At 45.5% G+C, this 22,636-nt stretch overlaps 1 protein-coding gene across 1 annotated transcript in view; it reads left to right on the forward strand.

The window, feature by feature from the left end:
• The window catches only part of GNB3 (G protein subunit beta 3), an 86,436-nt gene that overhangs the window by 55,778 nt on the left and 8,022 nt on the right, over positions 1–22,636 (forward strand). Inside the window, exons 2-8 of the mRNA XM_068258698.1 lie at positions 2,628–2,697; positions 9,809–9,847; positions 15,124–15,230; positions 16,045–16,108; positions 18,259–18,421; positions 19,423–19,489; positions 19,573–19,774. Coding sequence (XP_068114799.1) covers positions 2,641–2,697; positions 9,809–9,847; positions 15,124–15,230; positions 16,045–16,108; positions 18,259–18,421; positions 19,423–19,489; positions 19,573–19,774 — 699 coding nt within the window. The 5' untranslated portion in view covers positions 2,628–2,640. The remainder of the gene's footprint in view (positions 1–2,627; positions 2,698–9,808; positions 9,848–15,123; positions 15,231–16,044; positions 16,109–18,258; positions 18,422–19,422; positions 19,490–19,572; positions 19,775–22,636) is intronic.

The raw sequence follows: 22,636 nt of genomic DNA on the forward strand, positions 1-22,636 counted from the left end.
GGGAGGTAGGTGTCCTTATCACTGAGTTGTCTAAGCGCCTCTGTTTTGTATTGGACATCTGTCATAATAACCAAATTGCCCTCCTTGTCTGCTTTCCTCAACACCAGATCTCGTCTGACTTTCAGCCATGTGAGTGTCTTCCATTCCTCCCCAGTCAGATTGAAAGTCATGGAATCCTATATCTCCGCCTTCATTCTTTTAGATAAGCAACAACATAATAACCTTTAAAGAAAAACATTTTGTTGCAGCTTGCAGAACTTCTACAATAAATCTGCAGTGTCTACTTCCTTGTTTCATGGGAGCACTGAAAGAGTAAAGCTTCTGTGTTCACATAATAGCACATAACTCAGCACACTTGCTGCACAGATAATTCCTTATCAGTGAGGATTACGCTATAATCCGACAAGAGAGAACCTATCCCTTGCATACCTGAAGGTTCTAGTTCAGGCAGAAAAAAACAGTTATGTTTGGCACTGTACATATACTTGTTTATTGCATTATGTCAGCTCTGGTACACTTTAAAGAGTCTGAAGTCTCCCAAAATTGCACTTTTTATTTTATTTTTATTTAATAATCCTCTTAAGCAGTATAACCTAAGCTAAAATGCCGCATCCCAGCGGCAAAATGAGGGTCTAATACCCCCCAAATCCCTGGAGCTAAAATCGGGGAGCGCTTCCTGAGAAAGTCAGAACTTTGGGCTGCAGCTCTGCCTCCATGCGTGTCAATCCCCGCCTCTCCCCACCCTGTCTTCTTTCACTGAGAGGGGCGGGGGAGAGGCAGAGATACGCACGGATTGATGCGCATGGAGACAGCTGCAGCTCAAAGCTCTGCCTCCCCGGGCAGCAATTTTTTTTTTTAAATCCTGTAATGATAGCCGCTGTCCAGCGGCATCTCCCCACCCGCTTCGATTGCCTCTGGCGATCTGCGATCAGGAAATCCCGTTCATGGGATTTCCTGGAGGGCTTTCCCCATCGCCATGGCAACGGGCGGGATGACGTCACCGACGTCATTGGGAGTCCCGATCCACCCCTCAGCGCTGCCTGGCGCTGATAGGCCAAGCTGCGCAAGGGGTCTGAGGGGGGGGGGGGGGCAGCGATCGGTATGCACACGCAAAAAATGTATGCAAATCGGCCCAGCAGGGCCTGAGAAAGCCTCCTGCGTTGCTTACCCCGAACTACGTTGGGGGTTACCGCCAGGAAGGTTAAGTTATACTGCTTAAGGGAATTGTTACAGTAAATAAAAATTGCAATTTTGGGAGACTTCAGAGTCTCTAAGTGTAAGCTGTAGATAGTAGAAGGGTTTTGGACAAGGTGGTTATGCAGGCAGAGAATAATTATTTATTATTATTATTATTATTATTATTTAGTATTTATATAGCGTTGAGATCTTCCGCAGCGCTGTATAGAGTATATAGTCTTGTCACTTAACTGCCCCTTAGAAGGGTTTACAATCTAATCCCTAACATAGTCCTATGTCTATGTACGTATCGTGTAGTGTATGTATTGTAGTGTACGGACAATTTAGGGGGAACCAATTAACTTGTCAGTATATTTTATGGATATGGGAGGACACTGGAATGCCCAGAGGAAACCCACACAGACAACATACAAACTCCATTCAGATAGTGGCTGGGATTTGAACTGGAGACCCAGCGCTGCAAGGCGAGCGTGCTAACCACTACACCACCCTGCTGCCGAATGAGAAATAATTGGGGGTTTGTTTGTGTGGGGAAGAGGTGCTCAGCAGGCACAGAGCAGGTAAGATACTTTTTCAGGCAAAGGATGGTGAAGAATAAGGGAATGTGCAGGCAGAGAATTTGTGAAATATTGGTGACCTCACTAACTCATCCTATGTCCTAATCTGTGGAAGCTTTCCAGAGGCGCCAATAGAATAAAAGTCACTTAAACGAGCTTAAAACCGATGGGGCAGTGGTGGGCCTATCCCATCCATGCAGACAAAGCAAACAAAGGAAGGACTGTGGCATCAACAGTCAAACAACAATTTATTTATACTCCACAGTAAAAATAGGCAACGCGTTTCACTGGCTCAATCCCGCTTCATCAGGCCAATCAAAAAGGAGCATACAGCTTATCAGCATCAAAACCTCACAGAGGCGCTCAGTGTGGTTTTGATGCTGATAAGCTGTATGCTCCTTTTTGATTGGCCTGATGAAGCGGCATTGAGCCAGTGAAACGCGTTGCCTATTTTTACTGTGGAGTATAAATAAATTGTTGTTTGACTGTTGATGCCACAGTCCTTCCTTTGTTTGCTTTGTCTGCATGGATGGGATAGGCCCACCACTGCCCCATCGGTTTTAAGCTTGTTTAAGTGACTTTTATTCTATTGGCGCCTCTGGAAAGCTTCTACATATTGCTAAGTCCACCCTTGGTGGAGGGTTGTACCCATCTTCTTCCCATCTACAGAGAGCGACTCTTAATCCTGAGTGGGGTCAGGTTAATCTCCCCACCTGCCTTCACAGTGGTTGCCTAATGGTAACCCTGGTTTGTGAGTATTAAATTGTTATATTACTCATTATTAATTATCATCTATACAATATCACACTATTGGGCTCTTGGTGTCCCCCCTCCCTTTATCTATGTACTAATCTGTCTCTTTTATCTTCACAGCGCCACCATCAGGATGGGGGAACTGGAGGAGCTGAGACAGGAGGCAGAAGCACTGAAGAAGCAGATAGCGGTAAAAGCTTTGATTGTTTCAATGAGGCTCTATTTTATGCACAGTCCTGTCCTGACAGGCTGACTGGTGGCAAAACTCAGGCACAGGGGCGTAGCAATAGGGGGTGCAGAGGTTGCGACCGCATCGGGGCCCTTGGGCCAGAGGGGCCCCAAAGGGCCCTCCCTCAACTGCAGTATTAGCTCTCTATTGGTCCTGTGCTCATAATGACTTCTATAGATATTTTAAATAGTGGCAATCAACAAACCGCTCCCTATCCCCTTCTTGCACCTCTGACACTGTGGTTGCCATTGGCAGGTTTTTTTGTGCCGTATCAATTGTTGCGTATGGGGGGGCCCAATTTAAGACTTGCATTGGGACCCACAGCTACTTAGCTACGCCACTGCTCAGGCACATCTATGAGGACCTTATTTCATTTGTGTCATCTTTTCTTGAAGCAAGACCCTAACCTAGATCTAAGTACACCAACAGATGACTTGGTAAGCAGATTGTGTCACCATTTTGTGGCACAAATGGGGTTTAAAAAAAATCTGATTTAACCCTTTATCAGCCAATTTATTTAGAGGCCTGCAAGTGCTCCAGGCCAATTCATTTTAGCACATTTTTTTATTTCTGGTTACATTTTCTTGCTAATAATTAGTACTGCTGCAGTGTGTATTTATGGCCACATGTCACTAGGGGGCAGTGGGAGACAAGAGGACTTCTGCTTTTAGTTTCTGTATTTTCTGCTAGCAGAGAGATCAAAGCATTCCAAGAATTTACAGCAGGAGTTCTGCTAGCTGAGGTCAAAAGCCAATGCACTTATCTCAAACGATATAGTTCCTCTGAAACAGCTAATGGGTTAAAGATCCGGTCTCATGACCTGATTCAAAAGCATTAATTTAGAAGCTATGGGTGAGCTGTTGCTTGCATCGAGATCATTCATTTATGCTAAGGTTAAGCCCAGACTCCACTTACAGAGAATATCTATCTATCTATCTATCTATCTATCTATCTATCTATCTATCTATCTATCTATCTATCTATCTATATCTCTGGAAGTCTGTCCTACAGCAAGTGGATAGCCCCTCCCTCATATTACTTAGAAGTGGTAAGATTGTACAATCAAGATTGTATAATTGATTGACACCTTAAAGTAAAAGTGAGGCGGCTAAAATAAAAGTTAAATACTTACCTGGGTAGATAGTCCAGAGGCTTCCCATCTCCTTCTCAACCCCACTGTTGCCATGCAACGACCTTCTGAACAGATCAGACGAGAGCTTCCCTCGTCTAAGGTAAGTATTCAATCTTTTTCTTTTAATGCCAGCTCAAGTTTGCTTTTAGTCTTAAACTACCCTCCAACATCCACCCCCACACAACCCTCTATCACTACCCCACACTAAGCCTCACACTACCCTCTATCACTACCCCACACAATCCTCACACTACCCTCTATCACTACCCCACACAATCCTCACACTACCCTCTATCACTACCCCACACAAGCCTCACACTACCCTCTATCACTACCCCACACAATCCACACACTACCCTCTATCATTACCCCACACAAGCCTCACACTACCCTCTATCATTACCCTACACAAGCCTCACACTACCCTCTATCATTACCCCACACCAGCCTCACACTACCCTCTATCATTACCCCACACCAGCCTCACACTACCCTCTATCATTACCCCACACAAGCCTCACACTCTCCTCTATCATTACCCCACACAAGCCTCACACTACCCTCTATCACTACCCTACACAAGCCTCACACTACCCTCTATCATTACCCCACACAAGCCTCGCACTGCCCTCTATCATTACCCCACACAAGCCTCGCACTGCCCTCTATCATTACCCCACACAAGCCTCGCACTGCCCTCTATCATTACCCCACACAAGCCTCGCACTGCCCTCTATCACTACCTCACACAAGCATCACACTACCCTCTATCATCACCCTGCACAAACCTCACACTACCCTCTATCATTGCCTCACACTACCCTCTATTATTACCCTACACAAGCCTCACACTACCCTCTATCACTACCCTACACAAACCTCACACTACCCTCTATCATTACACTACACAAATCTCACACTACCCTTTATCATTGCCTCACACTACCCTCTATCATTACCCCACACAAGCCTCACACTACCCTCTATCATTACCCCACACAAGCCTCACACTACCCTCTATCATTACCCCACACAAGCCTCACACTACCCTCTATCATTACCCCACACAAGCCTCACACTACCCTCTATCATTACCCTACACAAGCCTCACACTACCCTCTATCATTACCCTACACATGCCTCACACTACCCTCTATCACTACCCCACACAAGCCTCACACTACCCTCTATCATTACCCTACACAAGCCTCACACTACCCTCTATCATTACCCTACACAAGCCTCACACTACCCTCTATCACTACCCTACACATGCCTCACACTACCCTCTATCACTACCCCACACAAGCCTCACACTACCCTCCATTAATAACCCCACACAAACCTCACACTACCCTCTATCACTACCCTACACAAGCCTCACACTACCATCTATCATTACCCCACACAAGCCTCACACTACCCTCTATCATTACCCCACACAAGCCTCACACTACCCTCTATCATTACCCTCTATCACTACCCTACACAAGCCTCACACTACCCTCTATCGCTACCCCCACACTAAGCCTCACACTACCCTCCATTAATAACCCCACACAAACCTCACACTACCCTCTATCACTACCCTACACAAGCCTCACACTACCATCTATCATTACCCCACACAAGCCTCACACTACCCTCTATCATTACCCCACACAAGCCTCACACTACCCTCTATCATTACCCCACACAAGCCTCACACTACCCTCTATCATGACCCTACACAAGCCTCGCACTACCCTCTATCACTACCTCACACAAGCATCACACTACCTTCTATCATCACCCTACACAAACCTCACACTACCCTCTATCATTACCCTACACAAATATCACACTACCCTCTATCACTACCTCACACAAGCATCACACTACCCTCTATCATCACCCTACACAAACCTCACACTACCCTCTATCATTACACTACACAAATCTCACACTACCCTTTATCATTGCCTCACACAAGCCTCACACTACCCTCTATCATTACCCCACACAAGCCTCACACTACCCTCTATCATTACCCCACACAAGCCTCACACTACCCTCTATCATTACCCTACACAAGCCTCACACTACCCTCTATCACTACCTCACACAAGCATCACACTACCCTCTATCATCACCCTGCACAAACCTCACACTACCCTCTATCATTACACTACACAAATCTCACACTACCCTCTATTATTACCCTACACAAGCCTCACACTACCCTCTATCACTACCCTACACAAGCCTCACACTCCCCTCTATCATTACCCCACACAAGCCTCACACTACCCTCTATCATTACCCCACACAAGCCTCACACTACCCTCTATCATTACCCCACACAAGCCTCACACTACCCTCTATCATTACCCCACACAAGTCTCACACTACCCTCTATCATTACCCTACACAAGCCTCGCACTACCCTCTATCACTACCTCACACAAGCATCACACTACCCTCTATCATCACCCTACACAAACCTCACACTACCCTCTATCGCTACCCCCACACTAAGCCTCACACTACCCTCTATCATTACCCCACACAAGCCTCACACTCCCCTCTATCATTACCCCACACAAGCCTCACACTACCCTCTATCATTACCCCGCACAAGCCTCACACTACCCTCTATCATTACCCCGCACAAGCCTCACACTACCCTCTATCACTACCCCGCACAAGCCTCACACTACCCTCTATCCCTACCCTACACAAGCCTCACACTACCCTCTATCCCTACCCTACACAAGCCTCACACTACCCTCTATCCCTACCCTACACAAGCCTCACACTACCCTCTATCATTACCCTACACAAGCCTCGCACTACCATCTATCATTACCCCACACAAGCCTCACACTCTCCTCTATCATTACCCCACACTACCCTCTATCACTACCCTACACAAGCCTCACACTACCCTCTATCACTACCCTACACAAGCCTCACACTACCCTCTTTTACTACCCTACACAAGCCTCACACTACCCTCTTTTACTACCCTACACAAGCCTCACACTACCCTCTATCACTACCCTACACAAGCCTCACACTACCCTCTATCATTACCCCACACAAGCCTCACACTACCCTCTATCATTACCCCACACAAGCCTCGCACTACCCTCTATCATTGCCTCACACTACCCTCTATTATTACCCTACACAAGCCTCACACTACCCTCTATCACAAGCCTCACACTACCCTCTATCACTACCCTACACATGCCTCACACTACCCTCTATCACTACCCTACACAAGCCTCACACTACCCTCTATCATTACCCCACACAAGTCTCACACTACCCTCTATCATTACCCTACACAAGCCTCGCACTACCCTCTATCACTACCTCACACAAGCATCACACTACCCTCTATCATCACCCTACACAAACCTCACACTACCCTCTATCGCTACCCCCACACTAAGCCTCACACTACCCTCTATCATTACCCCACACAAGCCTCACACTCCCCTCTATCATTACCCCACACAAGCCTCACACTACCCTCTATCATTACCCCGCACAAGCCTCACACTACCCTCTATCATTACCCCGCACAAGCCTCACACTACCCTCTATCACTACCCCGCACAAGCCTCACACTACCCTCTATCCCTACCCTACACAAGCCTCACACTACCCTCTATCCCTACCCTACACAAGCCTCACACTACCCTCTATCCCTACCCTACACAAGCCTCACACTACCCTCTATCATTACCCTACACAAGCCTCGCACTACCATCTATCATTACCCCACACAAGCCTCACACTCTCCTCTATCATTACCCCACACTACCCTCTATCACTACCCTACACAAGCCTCACACTACCCTCTATCACTACCCTACACAAGCCTCACACTACCCTCTTTTACTACCCTACACAAGCCTCACACTACCCTCTTTTACTACCCTACACAAGCCTCACACTACCCTCTATCACTACCCTACACAAGCCTCACACTACCCTCTATCATTACCCCACACAAGCCTCACACTACCCTCTATCATTACCCCACACAAGCCTCGCACTACCCTCTATCATTGCCTCACACTACCCTCTATTATTACCCTACACAAGCCTCACACTACCCTCTATTATTACCCTACACAAGCCTCACACTACCCTCTATCACTACCCTACACATGCCTCACACTACCCTCTATCACTACCCTACACAAGCCTCACACTACCCTCTATCGCTACCCCCACACTAAGCCTCACACTACCCTCCATTAATAACCCCACACTAAGCCTCACACTACCCTCCATTAATAACCCCACACTAAGCCTCACACTACCCTCCAACATTTACCCCACACAAGCCTCACACTACCCTCTATCATTACCCCACACAAGCCTCGCACTACCCTCTATCATTACCCCACACAAGCCTCGCACTACCCTCTATCATTACCCCACACAAGCCTCGCACTACCCTCTATCATTACCCTACACAAGCTTCGCACTACCCTCTATCATTACCCTACACAAGCTTCGCACTACCCTCTATCACTACCCCCACACTAATCCTCACACTACCCTCCAACATTTACCCCACACTAAAGATGGACATACAGGATTCCATTTTTATTTTTTTTATAAGATTTTGATCTATTAGATTATTTTATTAAGCCTTCCATACACCACTCAATTTCCCAAAACATTCAACCTGATTTTTTCTAACATGTCAGATCATAATTTTTATTGAAAAATGGAATAATTGATCATTAGATTCTTTTCAATTTCCTCTCTAATCAATCATATTGGTTAAATAAATTGAAAAATCGAACTATTTGATTTTACAGGGTATGGGCACTTTTAAGTCTAACAAAACCCTCCAACATTTACCCCACACCAAGCCTAACAAAACCCTCCAACATTTACCCCACACCAAGCCTAACAATACCATCCAACATTTACCCCGCATTAAAGATGCTCACTGTCTGTTAATGGGGTCTCACATGGCTTGTGTGCTACCAGGAGAGGCTGTTATGGGGTGGGGGGCATGCCTCCTGACATGCTGGACATACCCACCAGCTGTGGTCTTGTCACTTTGTCACTGCCTCGTCCCTGGGTGCAGTTTGTCCTTGCACTCTGCATTAAAGTGGATCCGTAAAAAACTTTTACTCATTGCACGGTTGTGTTCCTTTTTATATAGTTTAAGTTTTTATAGGGCAATCCTAAAGCCAAATACTTTGTTTTGTTTTTAATACTCAAATTCCCTATAAACTAAACAAGCCTCACCCACAGCTCATTTTGTGCCTTGGCACTCTTAGAGCAATGTAGCAAGGGCTTATGGGAGCTCAGTCTGAGCAGGAGGAGGAGGTGTTACTAGCCATAGATTTCTGAGGCAGAGGGGAGGAGGGAGGAGGAGAGGGGATTGAGCTGAGGGCTGGAGATGCTATCAGCTTGCCTGTGTAATGTGACAAGCAGAACATGGCTGCTGTCATTGTATCACAGGAAGAAATAATCATATACAGTCGAAGCTGTTTGCAGCTAGATTTGCTGTGCAAACTATCTAAATTTTAGATAAGATCTATAGACAAGTTACTTGTTATAGTTAGTTTTTCACCTCGGATCCGCTTTAAAGGAATACTTAAGGGGAAAAAAAGACATTTACTCACCCGGGGCATATAGCAGCATATAGCGAGTGGGAACGCGGAAAATCAGCCGCGTTCCCAGCCTGTCGGCGGCTGTCGCCGAACCCGGAAGTAGCCGCCGGCGGGGACAGGACGATCAGAGCGGGGCTGCGAGGGCACCATCCAGCTTCAGGGGGCTGAGGGATGCCCCGGGTGAGTAAATGTCACTTTTTTTTTTTCCCTTAAGTATTCCTTTAAGCCTACCGCTGACCATTACACTAGTACTTCCATTGACCTGCTCTTTAGAGTTACACTTATGCCCTCTGACTTTGTTTTGCAGGATGCCAGAAAACAATGTGCGGACTCCACCCTGGTACAGGTAAAGAAGTGTCTCCACTATCTATTGCTATAATTCTTACTGTTTCTTCCCCCTGTATTATGCCATAGTTATTATTATTCTCTCACCTGAGCCCAACACTCAACATATACATGTTAACCAAATCATTGTAGCCCTGGAATCCTCCTGCGTCCTTCCTCGCCCTGCATGACCTTGAGGTGAAGTTCCTGCTGTATACAGATGACCTTCTGCTGCTTTCCCCAACAGAGAGGGGCCTACAGGATAGCCTGCCAGTACTGGAGAGTTTCTGCACCACATGGGCACTGCCCATCAACCCAAAGAAAACAAAAGTGATGGTGTTCCAGAAGAACCTAAATAAAACCTCCATCTCCTCCTTTACATTAGACAGCGCCACACTGGTGACCACCAATAGTTACACAAACCTGGGACTGGAGGTTAATCAATCGGGAAGCTTCAAGCCAGCAGTAGAGGCCCTCAAAGAAAAAGCCTGCAGAACCTTTTACGCCATCAGAAGGCAACTGTACCACCTAAAACCACCAGTGACAGTCAGGGTAAAAATATTCAACAGTATCACCCGAATCCTGCTCCATGGCAGTGAGGTATGGGACCCAGTTACCTACCCTGACCAATCAAAATGGGACCCCAGCACAACAGAAGTCTTCTATCTGTCCATCTAGTGTTCTGCAAGTATTTTCTCTAAGTCCATCACAGCACTGCTAACTCAGCTAGCTGGACAGATATATGCAGATTCCCACTATGGCTGACTATCCAGCAGAGGGTGCTCTTACTGAGCGCACATTCAGAACAGCAGCCCCAGCAACTACCGCCATAAAGCCACGCTGAACCACAGGGCCCAGGCCATACCATGCGCCCTGAAGCAAAGTGGCTGCAGCACATCACGCTGCAAGGTGCAATACCTAGAGGAATGGAGGAGCGACATAAACCACTCCCGGACACTCACCATCTATCAATCACTGCAAAGGGAGTACACAATGGCCCCCATATCTGAAGAGGCTACACCACCCTAAAGACAGACAGACCCTGAGCCTGTACCATCTGAGACATACATCCAAATATGGCACCAGGAAATTTGGCTGCAGGGTGAAGCCAGAAAACGGCTCACCCTGCTCCTGCAAAAGTTCCTGGCGGCATTCATTATTATTCCCCCTAAAGGCCGCCATGGACTCAGGGGAAAGATGCAATTCGGATGCCGTTTTTTCGTAATTTGGGTTCCGTCTTTTGCCAGCACCCAATTTACCTTCTGAGCGCTGCTTTACCCGTAATAAACATTGCAGGCTATGGCATAACCGGCTGCGCCCAAATGTCCGACACCCTTTTTGCCTGCCTCCTGTCTGAATGCCCACAGCACCTAGAAGATGAGGCCAACTTCCTGCTACACAGTATATACGCACCTGTGAGGACTACTCACTTTCAGAATCTCTCCTCACATTCCGGATTTCACCTCCATGAATGAGAGGAATCTACATCCTACTGTCCGATCCTACATGCAGACAGCGTGTTAATGCACCCTTGTTGCTGCATCTAGCTGCTGCACTCCATGTCCCTTTCCAGATCTCCGATACTTCCATTCAACGTCGGGAGGAGGAAGTATTGGAGTGATGTGAAATGGGGCGTGGAGCACAGCAGGCAGAGGTGGCGACAAGGGTATAATACTGCCTGCTGCTGTCCACATGCAGGTTCTGATCAGTAGAATTCTGAATGATGTTCTTAATTCTAAGAATCCGAACACGTCAACACTAGTCTTTTCCCACCACCTCTCCGCCTTCCTCCCTTCTCCTTTGCTGTCTTTTTTTTCTCTTTATTTCTGCCACTTGCCTCTCTTGGCTTTGTCCTCCTTGCTTTATGACAAATACAATGTGCAAAGAAAGCAACAGCCCAGATTCCACCTGTGCCATTGTGGTAATTATGCTATAGGTGTTATCTTTCTTGGCCTCTTACCCCATCAGCAGCATATTAAACTATAATTTTTACTATTATCCTTGTCCCCTTACTGATCCTCTGCACTATATTACACTGTAATTATTATTCCTGTCCTCTCACCCTCCTCTGTACATTTGCAGTAAATTCTGTCAGTTATTATTGCTATTCCTGCCCTGTCACCCCTGTTCTTTACACCTGCCAAATATTCCACAATAATTCTTATTCCTGTCTTCTCACTCATCTGTGTACATCTGGAATATATTCTAGCATCCTATCCTTTCAACCTTCTCTCTACATCTGGAGTATATTCTAGTATGGGCATTACTAGTCCTGCCATCTTACCCCTCTCTATAGATCTGGAGTGTATTCTAGTATGGGCATTACTAGTCCTATCCTCTTACCCCTCTCTATAGATCTGGAATATATTTTATTATGGACAACACTAGTCATGTCCTCTCACCCCTCTATACATCTGGAGTATATTCTAGTATGGGCATTACTAGTCCTGCCCTCTTACCCCTCTATACATCTGGAGTATATTCTAGCATGGGCATTACTAGTCCTATCCTCTCACCCCTCTCTATAGATCTGGAGTATATTCTAGTATGGGCATTACTAGTCCTGCCATCTTACCCCTCTCTATAGATCTGGAGTGTATTCTAGTATGGGCATTACTAGTCCTATCCTCTTACCCCTCTCTATAGATCTGGAATATATTTTATTATGGACAATACTAGTCATGTCCTCTCACCCCTCTATACATCTGGAGTGTATTCTAGTATGTGTATTATTAACCCTGTCATCTTACTCCTCTTTCTATAGATCTGGAGAATAATTCTAGTATGGGCATTACTAGTCCTATCCTCTCACCCCTCTCTATACATCTGGAGTATATTTTAGTATGGGCATTACTAGTCCTCTCCTCTCGCCCCTCTCTGTACATCTGGAGTGTATTCTAGTATGGGTATTACTAGTCCTCTCCTCTCACCCTTCTCTGTACATCTGGAGTATATTCTAGTATGGGCATTACTAGTCCTATCATCTCACCCCTCTCTATACATCTGGAGTATATTCTAGTATGGGCATTACTAGTCCTATCATCTCACCCCTCTCTATACATCTGGAGTATATTCTAGTATGGGCATTACTAGTCCTATCATCTCACCCCTCTCTATACATCTGGAGTATATTCTAGTATGGGCATTACTAGTCCTATCATCTCACCCCTCTCTATACATCTGGAGTATATTCTAGTATGGGCATTACTAGTCCTCTCCTCTCACCCCCTCTCTATACATCTGGAGTGTATTCTAGTATGGGCATTACTAGTCCTCTCCTCTCACCCCTCTCTATACATCTGCAGTGTATTCTAGTATGGGCATTACTAGTCCTCTCCTCTCACCCCTCTATACATCTGGAGTATATTCTCGTATGGGCATTACTAGTCCTATCCTCTTACCCCTCTCTATAGATCTGGAATATATTTTATTATGGACAATACTAGTCATGTCCTCTCACCCCTCTATACATCTGGAGTATATTCTAGTATGGGCATTACTAGTCCTGCCCTCTCACCCCTCTCTATACATCTGGAGTATATTCTAGTATGGGTATTACTAGTCCCCTCCTCTCACCCCTCTCTGTACATCTGGAGTATATTCTAGTATGGGCATTACTAGTCCTGCCCTCTCGCCCCTCTCTATACAACTGGAGTATATTCTAGTATGGGCATTACTAGTCCTCTCCTCTCACCCCTCTCTATACAACTGGAGTATATTCTAGTATGGCTATTGCTAGTCCTCTCCTCTCACCCCTCTCTATACATCTGGAGTATATTCTAGTATGGCTATTGCTAGTCCTCTCCTCTCACCCCTCTCTGTACATCTGGAGTATATTCTAGTATGGGCATTACTAGTCCTATCCTCTCACCCCTCTCTATACATCTGGAGTATATTCTAGTATGGGTATTACTAGTCCTCTCCTCTCACCCCTCTCTATACATCTGGAGTATATTCTAGTATGGGTATTACTAGTCCCCTCCTCTCACCCCTCTCTGTACATCTGGAGTATATTCTAGTATGGGCATTACTAGTCCTGCCCTCTCGCCCCTCTCTATACAACTGGAGTATATTCTAGTATGGGCATTACTAGTCCTGCCCTCTTACCCCTCTCTATACAACTGGAGTATATTCTAGTATGGGTATTACTAGTCCTCTCCTCTCACCCCTCTCTGTACATCTGGAGTATATTCTAGTATGGGCATTACTAGTCCTCTCCTCTCACCCCTCTCTGTACATCTGGAGTGTATTCTAGTATGGCTATTGCTAGTCCTCTCCTCTCACCCCTCTCTGTACATCTGGAGTATATTCTAGTATGGGCATTACTAGTCCTGTCCTCTCACCCCTCTCTATACATCTAGAGTGTATTCTAGTATGGGCATTACTAGTCCTGCCCTCTCTATACATCTGGAGTATATTCTAGTATTGGGTATTATTAGTCCTCTCCTCTCACCCCTCTCTATACATCTGGAGTATATTCTAGTATGAGCATTACTAGTCCTGCCCTCTCACCTCTCTCTATACCTCTGGAGTATATTCTAGTATGGGCATTACTAGTCCTGCCCTCTCTATACATCTGGAGTATATTCTAGTATTGGGTATTATTAGTCCTCTCCTCTCACCCCTCTCCATACATCTGGAGTATATTCTAGTATGAGCATTACTAGTCCTGCCCTCTCACCCCTCTCTATACATCTGGAGTATATTCTAGTATGGGCATTACTAGTCCTCTCCTCTCACCCCTCTCTATAGATCTGGAGTATGTTCTAGTATGGGCATTACTAGTCCTCTCCTCTCACCCCTCTCTATACATCTGGAGTATATTCTAGTATGGGCATTACTAGTCCTATCCTCTCACCCCTCTCTATAGATCTGGAGTATGTTCTAGTATGGGCATTACTAGTCCTATCCTCTCACCCCTCTCTATAGATCTGGAGTATGTTCTAGTATGGGCATTACTAGTCCTATCCTCTCACCCCTCTCTATAGATCTGGAGTATGTTCTAGTATGGGCATTACTAGTCCTCTCCTCTCACCCCCTCTCTATACATCTGCAGTGTATTCTAGTATGGGCATTACTAGTCCTGCCCTCTCACCTCTCTCTATACCTCTGGAGTATATTCTAGTATGGGTATTACTAGTCCTGCCCTCTCACCCCTCTCTATACATCTGGAGTATATTCTAGTATGGGCATTACTAGTCCTATCCTCTCACCCCTCTCTATACATCTGGAGTGTTTTCTAGTATGGGTATTATTATTAGTCCTGTCCTCTCACCCTTCTCTGCTCATGATTCACAGGTCACTAGTGGAATGGAAGTTGCAGGACGTATTCAGCTTCGAACTAGACGGACGCTGCGTGGTCACCTGGCTAAGATCTACGCAATGCATTGGTCCACTGACTCCAGGTACTAAAGGACTGACATCATTGTTTCTAGAATAATTCCCTTCATCTGCCAGCACTCAGTAGCAGTCTGTCTACCAGAGATGTTAAAGGTCACCTAAAGTGAGAGGGATATGAAGGCGCCATATTTATTTCCTTTTAAACCGTATCATTTGCCTGGTGTCCTGCTGATCTTTCATGCATCATGTGTCTGAATCACCCACCTGAAGAAAGCATGGGGCAAAATCCAGTCAAACACCCGATGTGCATGCTTGTTCAAGGTCTTTGTCTAAAGGTATTAGAGGCAGAGGATCTGACAACTTGCATTGTTTAAAAGGAAATCAATATGGCAGCCTCCATATCCCTCTCACTTCAGATGCCCTTTAACCACTTCATGCCATGGGCTGAAAGGTTCAAATGTGCACTAGTGTGCACATGCGCTCCCTCAGGCGTTTTAGCAAAATAGTTGTACTTTTATGAACTCTATTTTAACTAAAGGTGCACAAATAGGATGCTTATAAATACCCATTTTGCTTGAAGTGGTTGAACAAATTGCAATTTTTTCCAGCTTGATGCAAATTTGTTTGCAGTTTGAAACTGGACCTATCACATGCGGTTCCAGCTGATTTCAATTGGTCTAACTTACAGTATATCTGCATACAAGTAACAACCACGTTAGCATCAACTCAGAGAAACAATCATCTCATGATTACTTCCACTTTACATCTGGTGTCTGGCAGTAGCTTCTATAAGTCATCCATCCTTACTGCTCTGCTTCTGTGGTTTAATCCCAAAGTGTTCCCGCCTGGTCTTCTCACATTCTCTCCTGTTTCTCATAGGCTCCTGGTTAGTGCCTCTCAGGATGGCAAGCTTATCGTGTGGGACACTTATACAACAAACAAGGTAATACCCCTGCTTCACTCACACACACCATACTGTGCAGCTACCCAGAGAGGGCATTCCAGTCAGAGGTAGTCTGGTGGGCAGGTTACCTTCTGAGTTTTTGATACTCTACAGCAGGGGTGTCAAACTCAACTACGCAAGGGGCCAAAATCTTAAACCTAGTCTAGGTCGCAGGCCAATTTTTTTTCTTATCAGGATTTATAGAGGAACTCCAGTAAAAATAATGTAATACAGTGCTTCATTTTTACAATAATTATGTATAAATGATTTAGTCAGTGTTTGCCCATTGTATAATCTTTCCTCTCCCTGATATACATTCTGACATTTATCACATGGTGACATTTTTACTGACGGCGGGTGATGTCACTGGAAGGAGATGCTGCTTGCTTTTTTGGCAGTTGGAAACAGCTGTTATTTCCCACAATGCAACAAGGCTCCCACAGTGTGATGTCAGGACCTTAGTGCTGTGAGGTGCTGACATCATTTGTGGGAGGGGTTTCACCACAAAATCGGCCATACAGAGCCCCTGATGATCCGTTTGAGAAAAGGAATAGATTTCTCATGGGAAAGGGGGTATCCGCTACTGATTGGGATGAAGTTCAAGAAATGTTAAAGAGAAACCGTAACCAAGAATTGAACAGTATTAAACTATAGCGATCATGAGGGGGGGGGGGGGGCTCCTCACCCTGCTGCAGAGTTGTGCTGTGGAGCAGTTATATTTACCTGCTCCAGCACTGCTTCAGGTCTCCTCTGAACTTCTTGACAGTCATGTGCTCTATGCTGCATAGCTCTGGCCCCTGAGGCATGTCATGTGATCTGGAAAAGGAGGTATGCAGCATACAGCGTGTGACTGTCAGGAAGAACAGAAGAGACACAATGCATCGCTGGAGCATGTAAGTATTACACTGCTCTGCTGCACTACTCTGCTATGTGCTGGAGATGGTGTTAGGTGGAAGGTGTGTATGTCTTTTACAAGTCACATGGGGGTTGAGAGGTTTGGATCCCAGGAGGGGGCCCCATGGGGTGAAATGGGGGTTGTCTTGTGGGTTATTGCTGCACCCCAGCTCAAACTGAGAATGGTTTCAATCAAACACTGTAACTGGTGTGCTCCCCTGGATGGGAAGCAGTGTGCTGCTGTTCTTTTACTGCTTACAATGATGCACGTTTGGAACTCTCAAGGGCTGCATAAAATTGCATGGTGGGCTGCATTCGGCCCACTGGCCTTGTGTTTGACACCTGTGCTCCAGAGACACGTCCTCTTCCATCCTCCGAGCTTCTCTACCCAGTTAAATCAGGGTTGCTCGTAAACTACGCCAGCGCGAATCTACGCGTCGTAGTCCGTAACTACGCATCGTAGTTCATGGACAAAGTTTAAAAACTACGTGTACGTATTTCCGCGTAGTCCCGCTATGCGAAGCTTTGCACGCTACGCGTAGTTGACGTATGTATTGCAAAGTCAACTATGCGTGCGGTACCTGCGTCTATACGGATCATTACGCATGCGCAGAAATAGTATTGCCCTTCTATACGTATACAATTCCGCATAGGAAGGGGGATTGTACGCATATATTAGTTCACCCATGCGCATAGTTAGCTGATTACATGACATTTCTCCGCATGAGGGCATAAGCGTCCGCATCAACTACGCTTCGCACTACGCGAAGCTTCCGTATTTTAACGCGTAGTCTACGAAATGCAAACGTAGCGAAGTTTCTGATTTCGTAGCCGTAGTTTGCGAAGCGTAATTGCGGAAAACTACGCGTAGTTCCAGTGTAGCGAAGTTGGCTGACTAAGACCATCCCTGAGGTAAATAAAAGAATACTAAAATGAAGGTGAAACCCCTGGGAATGGGTGCAGCAGGCGTGGAGAGCTCGGTATGTAGTCATACAGGGATGATTTCAGTGTTTTATCTTAGATAAAAACCTGAAATCCAGGAAGTACAGTCTTTCCTACTATAACATTGTGCCATATTATGTGACTACAGAAAATGTAGAACCTCTGAATTAGTAGTCGTCATCGTAGACCCCTACCCGATTCTACAGACACTAAAGTGCAACTGCAGAAATATTTGATAAAGTATACAAAAGCAAAGCTTTGTGTGATGCCGTAATATGAATCTCAGCTTGATTTTCTGTCCATTTTTCCTTCAGGTCCATGCAATTCCTCTGCGTTCCTCCTGGGTGATGACCTGCTCCTATGCCCCCTCTGGAAACTTTGTTGCTTGCGGTGGATTGGACAACATGTGTTCCATATACAACCTGAAGACTCGCGAGGGAAACGTCAGAGTCAGCAGAGAGCTGGCGGCCCACACAGGTCAGGCTCCACCCAAAGCGTCGTGAGGGAGAAATTCCACTTTGCATTGCTGTAGCATTGCTGAATGGGGATCAATGTATCTGGTGGGGGAGGCATTGTATTGCCTACAGTCCGGACATGGAGGAGATGAACGCCAGCATGACTGCAATGATCAGACTATTAACTGATGCTGAAGGTCATTAAAAGGCCCAGATTTTCAATATGTATTTAATAAAGCCCAATTCAAGGGTAAAAAAATGTTAGTTTTAGAAAGTGCTATAAGGGGTTAGAACCACTTGAAATTGTATTACTTTATCACTGTTCTGTGAGATTTTGCATAACTTCTTGTACACGTACAGTGATGTATCTAGGGAGATGCAGGCATGGCTCATGCCATGGGGGCCACAGCACCAGGTACGCCATGAATGCCCCTGTTCTGCAGCCCCCATGCCTGCCCCTGTGCGCACAGCACAAGGGCAGGCATGGGGGCTGCAGCACAGGGGCACAACAGGGGCATCCATGGCGCCCCTGTGCTGTGCCCCCATGTCTGCCCCTATGCCTCCCCGTCACTCAGACCTCCAGATTAATTGTTATCTAAGAAACATGGCTACTTAATTTATGGCTTTGTGTTAGAATAGAGTACAGAAAGGGAGATATTTCAAAAAAGCAACTTCAGCAATATTATCCCGATCTAAAAAACACAGGCAACCATAATAAATGTACACAAAGGATGCTATTTTTAGAGGAAAAGGGGACTGACTGATTCAGTGAGCCAGTTGACGGCTCACGATGCTGCTGCTGAAATTCCCAGCGGCGTTAAATACTAGTCCCTCTCTGAATCCTAGCAATTCGGAGGTAGAAGTAATTCATTGTCCGGCTCCAAATTACCGGTGCGTGGGCCGCAGACTATAGCAGCGCCCAACTCCGGAGTTACGCATGCGGTGCACGGCACTCAGATGACCTGTTTCGCCCATGCATTCTTACATCCTTTGGTTAGTATATTTTTTTTCTTTTTCTCTCAGGTTATCTTTCATGCTGTAGATTCCTTGATGACAACCAAATTGTGACGAGCTCGGGTGACACCACCTGGTGAGGATGGCCTGAAATGTCATTATGTCTCTGCTTCCTGTATAATGCCTCATCTGGTGCTGACATTAGATTTCTCCCTGCAGTGCTCTGTGGGACATCGAGACGGGTCAGCAGAAAACAGTATTCGTGGGTCACTCAGGAGATTGTATGAGTTTGGCCGTGTCTCCCGATTTCAACCTCTTTGTCTCCGGGGCGTGCGATGCCACCGCCAAGCTGTGGGATATCCGAGAAGGAGAATGTAGACAGACCTTCACTGGCCATGAGTCGGACATCAACGCCATATGTGTGAGTATCCAGGTGGACTGATGGGATCTTGACCACGGACTGGTGCCATATCTCATGTAAATGTTTTTGCTAATGCACTTGCTTTATCTCGCCATCCAAAAACATTACGTACTGCTAATTATGTGCGTATGTTAATATCCAAGGGTGAAATTACATATAAATGGTTTTATTTGGTATTAGTGGACGTTTCATGAAAGCATTCTAGGTGCCTCTAATGCATGACTATTTTGAGACCTGCCTGAAGCATGTCTACATTGATCATACACAGCCAAGCTGAGCTTTCGTAAAGATCAACTCTATATTGTTTGTATCCAACACCCTGGAAAGGGCTTGCTCTGCAACAACTGAGCTGAAAAGCTGAGGCATCCACATTTAAAACCCCCTTCCCTAATCCCCCCCCCCCCCCCCCCCTCCCAGGCCTAGGTTAATACAGATTATAGTGGAAGTGGAAAATTCATTCATTCTAAACTCTTTTTACGGCGCCTCAAATCACTGTCTGAGTGCCGCTATAGACGTAATTCTCATTACATCCTATGGCGGCGCATGGTGTGCTCAAATTTCCCTGCACCGTTATGCGTAGTTTCACGGTACAAGATCTTTAATTCTATGCAACAAACACAGCAAATGGGAATAGAGTATAAAGCTATTACTGATGGCTAACATGGTACAGGTCTCTAACTGCTACTAGTTCCTCCACTATTTCAACACAAGCCCCCTGGTCTACATGAATTTGCTGGGCACTGAATAGTCTCTCCTCAAAGCACAAGCAGCAATGTCAGCCTTTTGACCTCTAGCGGTACACCCTCTGCAAACCTGGTGAAGTGGTCAATCATTATCAAGAGGTTATTTAGTGACTACTTCTAATGGAAATGAGGTTTTAAAACTCACATGTGGAACTGGGGACTCTGACCCCTTTATCCACTAAACAAGCCTGGAATGGCAAACCGTTCAGCTGAACTAACCCTTGTAAATAATTGCAGAATTATCAAGCCTGAAGGAAGAACATCATTTTGTGGGAAGTCCGTGTCATGATTTTTCATATTTCATGGCTTTGTTGGTCATCACCATGTCGGACGTGGCTATAGTTCGTGTCCCAGAATCCTTTTTCTTATGAGAATTCTCTTTTGTATTTCAAATCCATTCTATTTCATGTTTTCAGTGCCTCGATGGTCCATTGTTTTATCACCTCATTGTTTTGCACAGGTGAAGAGGTGTCCAGGGTGAGAAAAAAATTGTGTTAAAAGTAGAGAAAAAAGGTAGCTCTCCTTTGTCTTATTTACATTTGTCATTACCTCTTCAATGACAAATGTAAATAAGACAAAGCAGGTTTTATTAAATCTGGCAACGCGTTTTGTGGGTGCTTGGGCTAGCGATTATTATTTTCTTTTTTTTTTACATACAGTAATTTTGACCTAACTGGCAAAAATAGCTTTTTTCCTTCCTAAGGACAGAGCCCAATCCTTTTTGACTAGCAGCTGTTTAACCCTTGAAATTCCCAATTGCAATCAGAGACACTTTATTTTAGAAAGCGGTACACCTGTTGTTGTTTCGGAAGCCCCGCTACTGCAGCTCTTCCAGACTTACGTGAGCTGTAATGAGTTCAGGAATTGGCCACACTGTACAGATCTTGGCATAGATCTCTAATAAGAGCTGGCTACTCCTGAAAGGGATCGGAGTTCAGTAATAATGAGCTAAACTCTCCAAATTTGGATAGCTGCTGTTTTATCTGAATTCAGGCTCACTCCTTCTTTGGATATATTGTGCCCAAGGAAAGCAATGAATGGCTTAAATAAGCCACAAACAGTACAGCTAATGCACCCCGGCTCAATTCTGCTAGATCCAAAACTTATGAACTTATAATCTATTCTATCCATGCAAATGCCAACCTAGATGAGGCTGCTTTATAAAAGAAATTTCTAAACTGTAATCACTTTATATTAAAAGCAAAGCGACATATGATTAAAAAAAACAAACAAGAATATTAAAGTGTGCAGTGGAGCTCTATTGAAACACTACAGGCAGCAAAAAGATAAATAGGCCCATATGCAATTAAAGGACTACTGTAGGGAGATGGGGAGAAAAGAGTTAAACTTACCCAGGGCTTCTAATAGTCCCCCCCCCCCCCGCAGACTCCTGTGCCCGCGTAGCCACTCACCAAAGCTCCGGTCCCCGCCTCAGGTTCACTTCTGGAATTTCCGACTTTAAAGAGGAACTCCAGTGAAAATAGTGTAATAAAAAAGTGCTTCATTTTTACAATAATTATGTATAAATGATTTAGTCTGTGTTTGCCCATTGTAAAATCTTTTAAATCCCTGATTTACATTCTGACATTTTATTACATGGTGACATTTTTACTGTTGGCAGATGATGTAGCTGCTGCATGCTTTTTTGGCAGTTGGAAACAGCTGTAAACAGCTATTTCCCACAATGCAAAAAGGTTCACAAACCGGAAACTGCCAGGAGTACCACAGTCCTCAGATTTCTTGTGGGAGGGGTTTCACCACAATATCAGTCATACAGCGCCCCCTGATGGTCTGTTTGTGAAAAAGAATATATTTCTCATGTAAAAGGGGGTATCAGCTACTGATTGGGATGAAGTTCAATTCTCGGTCGGAGTTTCTCTTTGAAGTCAGAAAACTGTGCCTGTGTGGCCGTGTCCTAGCTCCCGCTGACGTCACCAGGACGCAGGTGCAGACTGTACTGGGCCAGCACAATACACTCCTGGTGACGTCCGTGGGAGCGAAGGCGCGCAGGCGCAGTGGTTTTCTAACTTTGGAAATTCCAGAAGTGAACCGGAGGCGGGCCAGAGCATCAGTGAGTAGCTGCGCGAGCGCAGAATGTCTGTGGGGGACCATTAGAAGC

Source organism: Hyperolius riggenbachi, chromosome 10 (genome assembly GCF_040937935.1).
Source record: "Hyperolius riggenbachi isolate aHypRig1 chromosome 10, aHypRig1.pri, whole genome shotgun sequence".
Lineage (NCBI taxonomy): Eukaryota > Metazoa > Chordata > Amphibia > Anura > Hyperoliidae > Hyperolius > Hyperolius riggenbachi.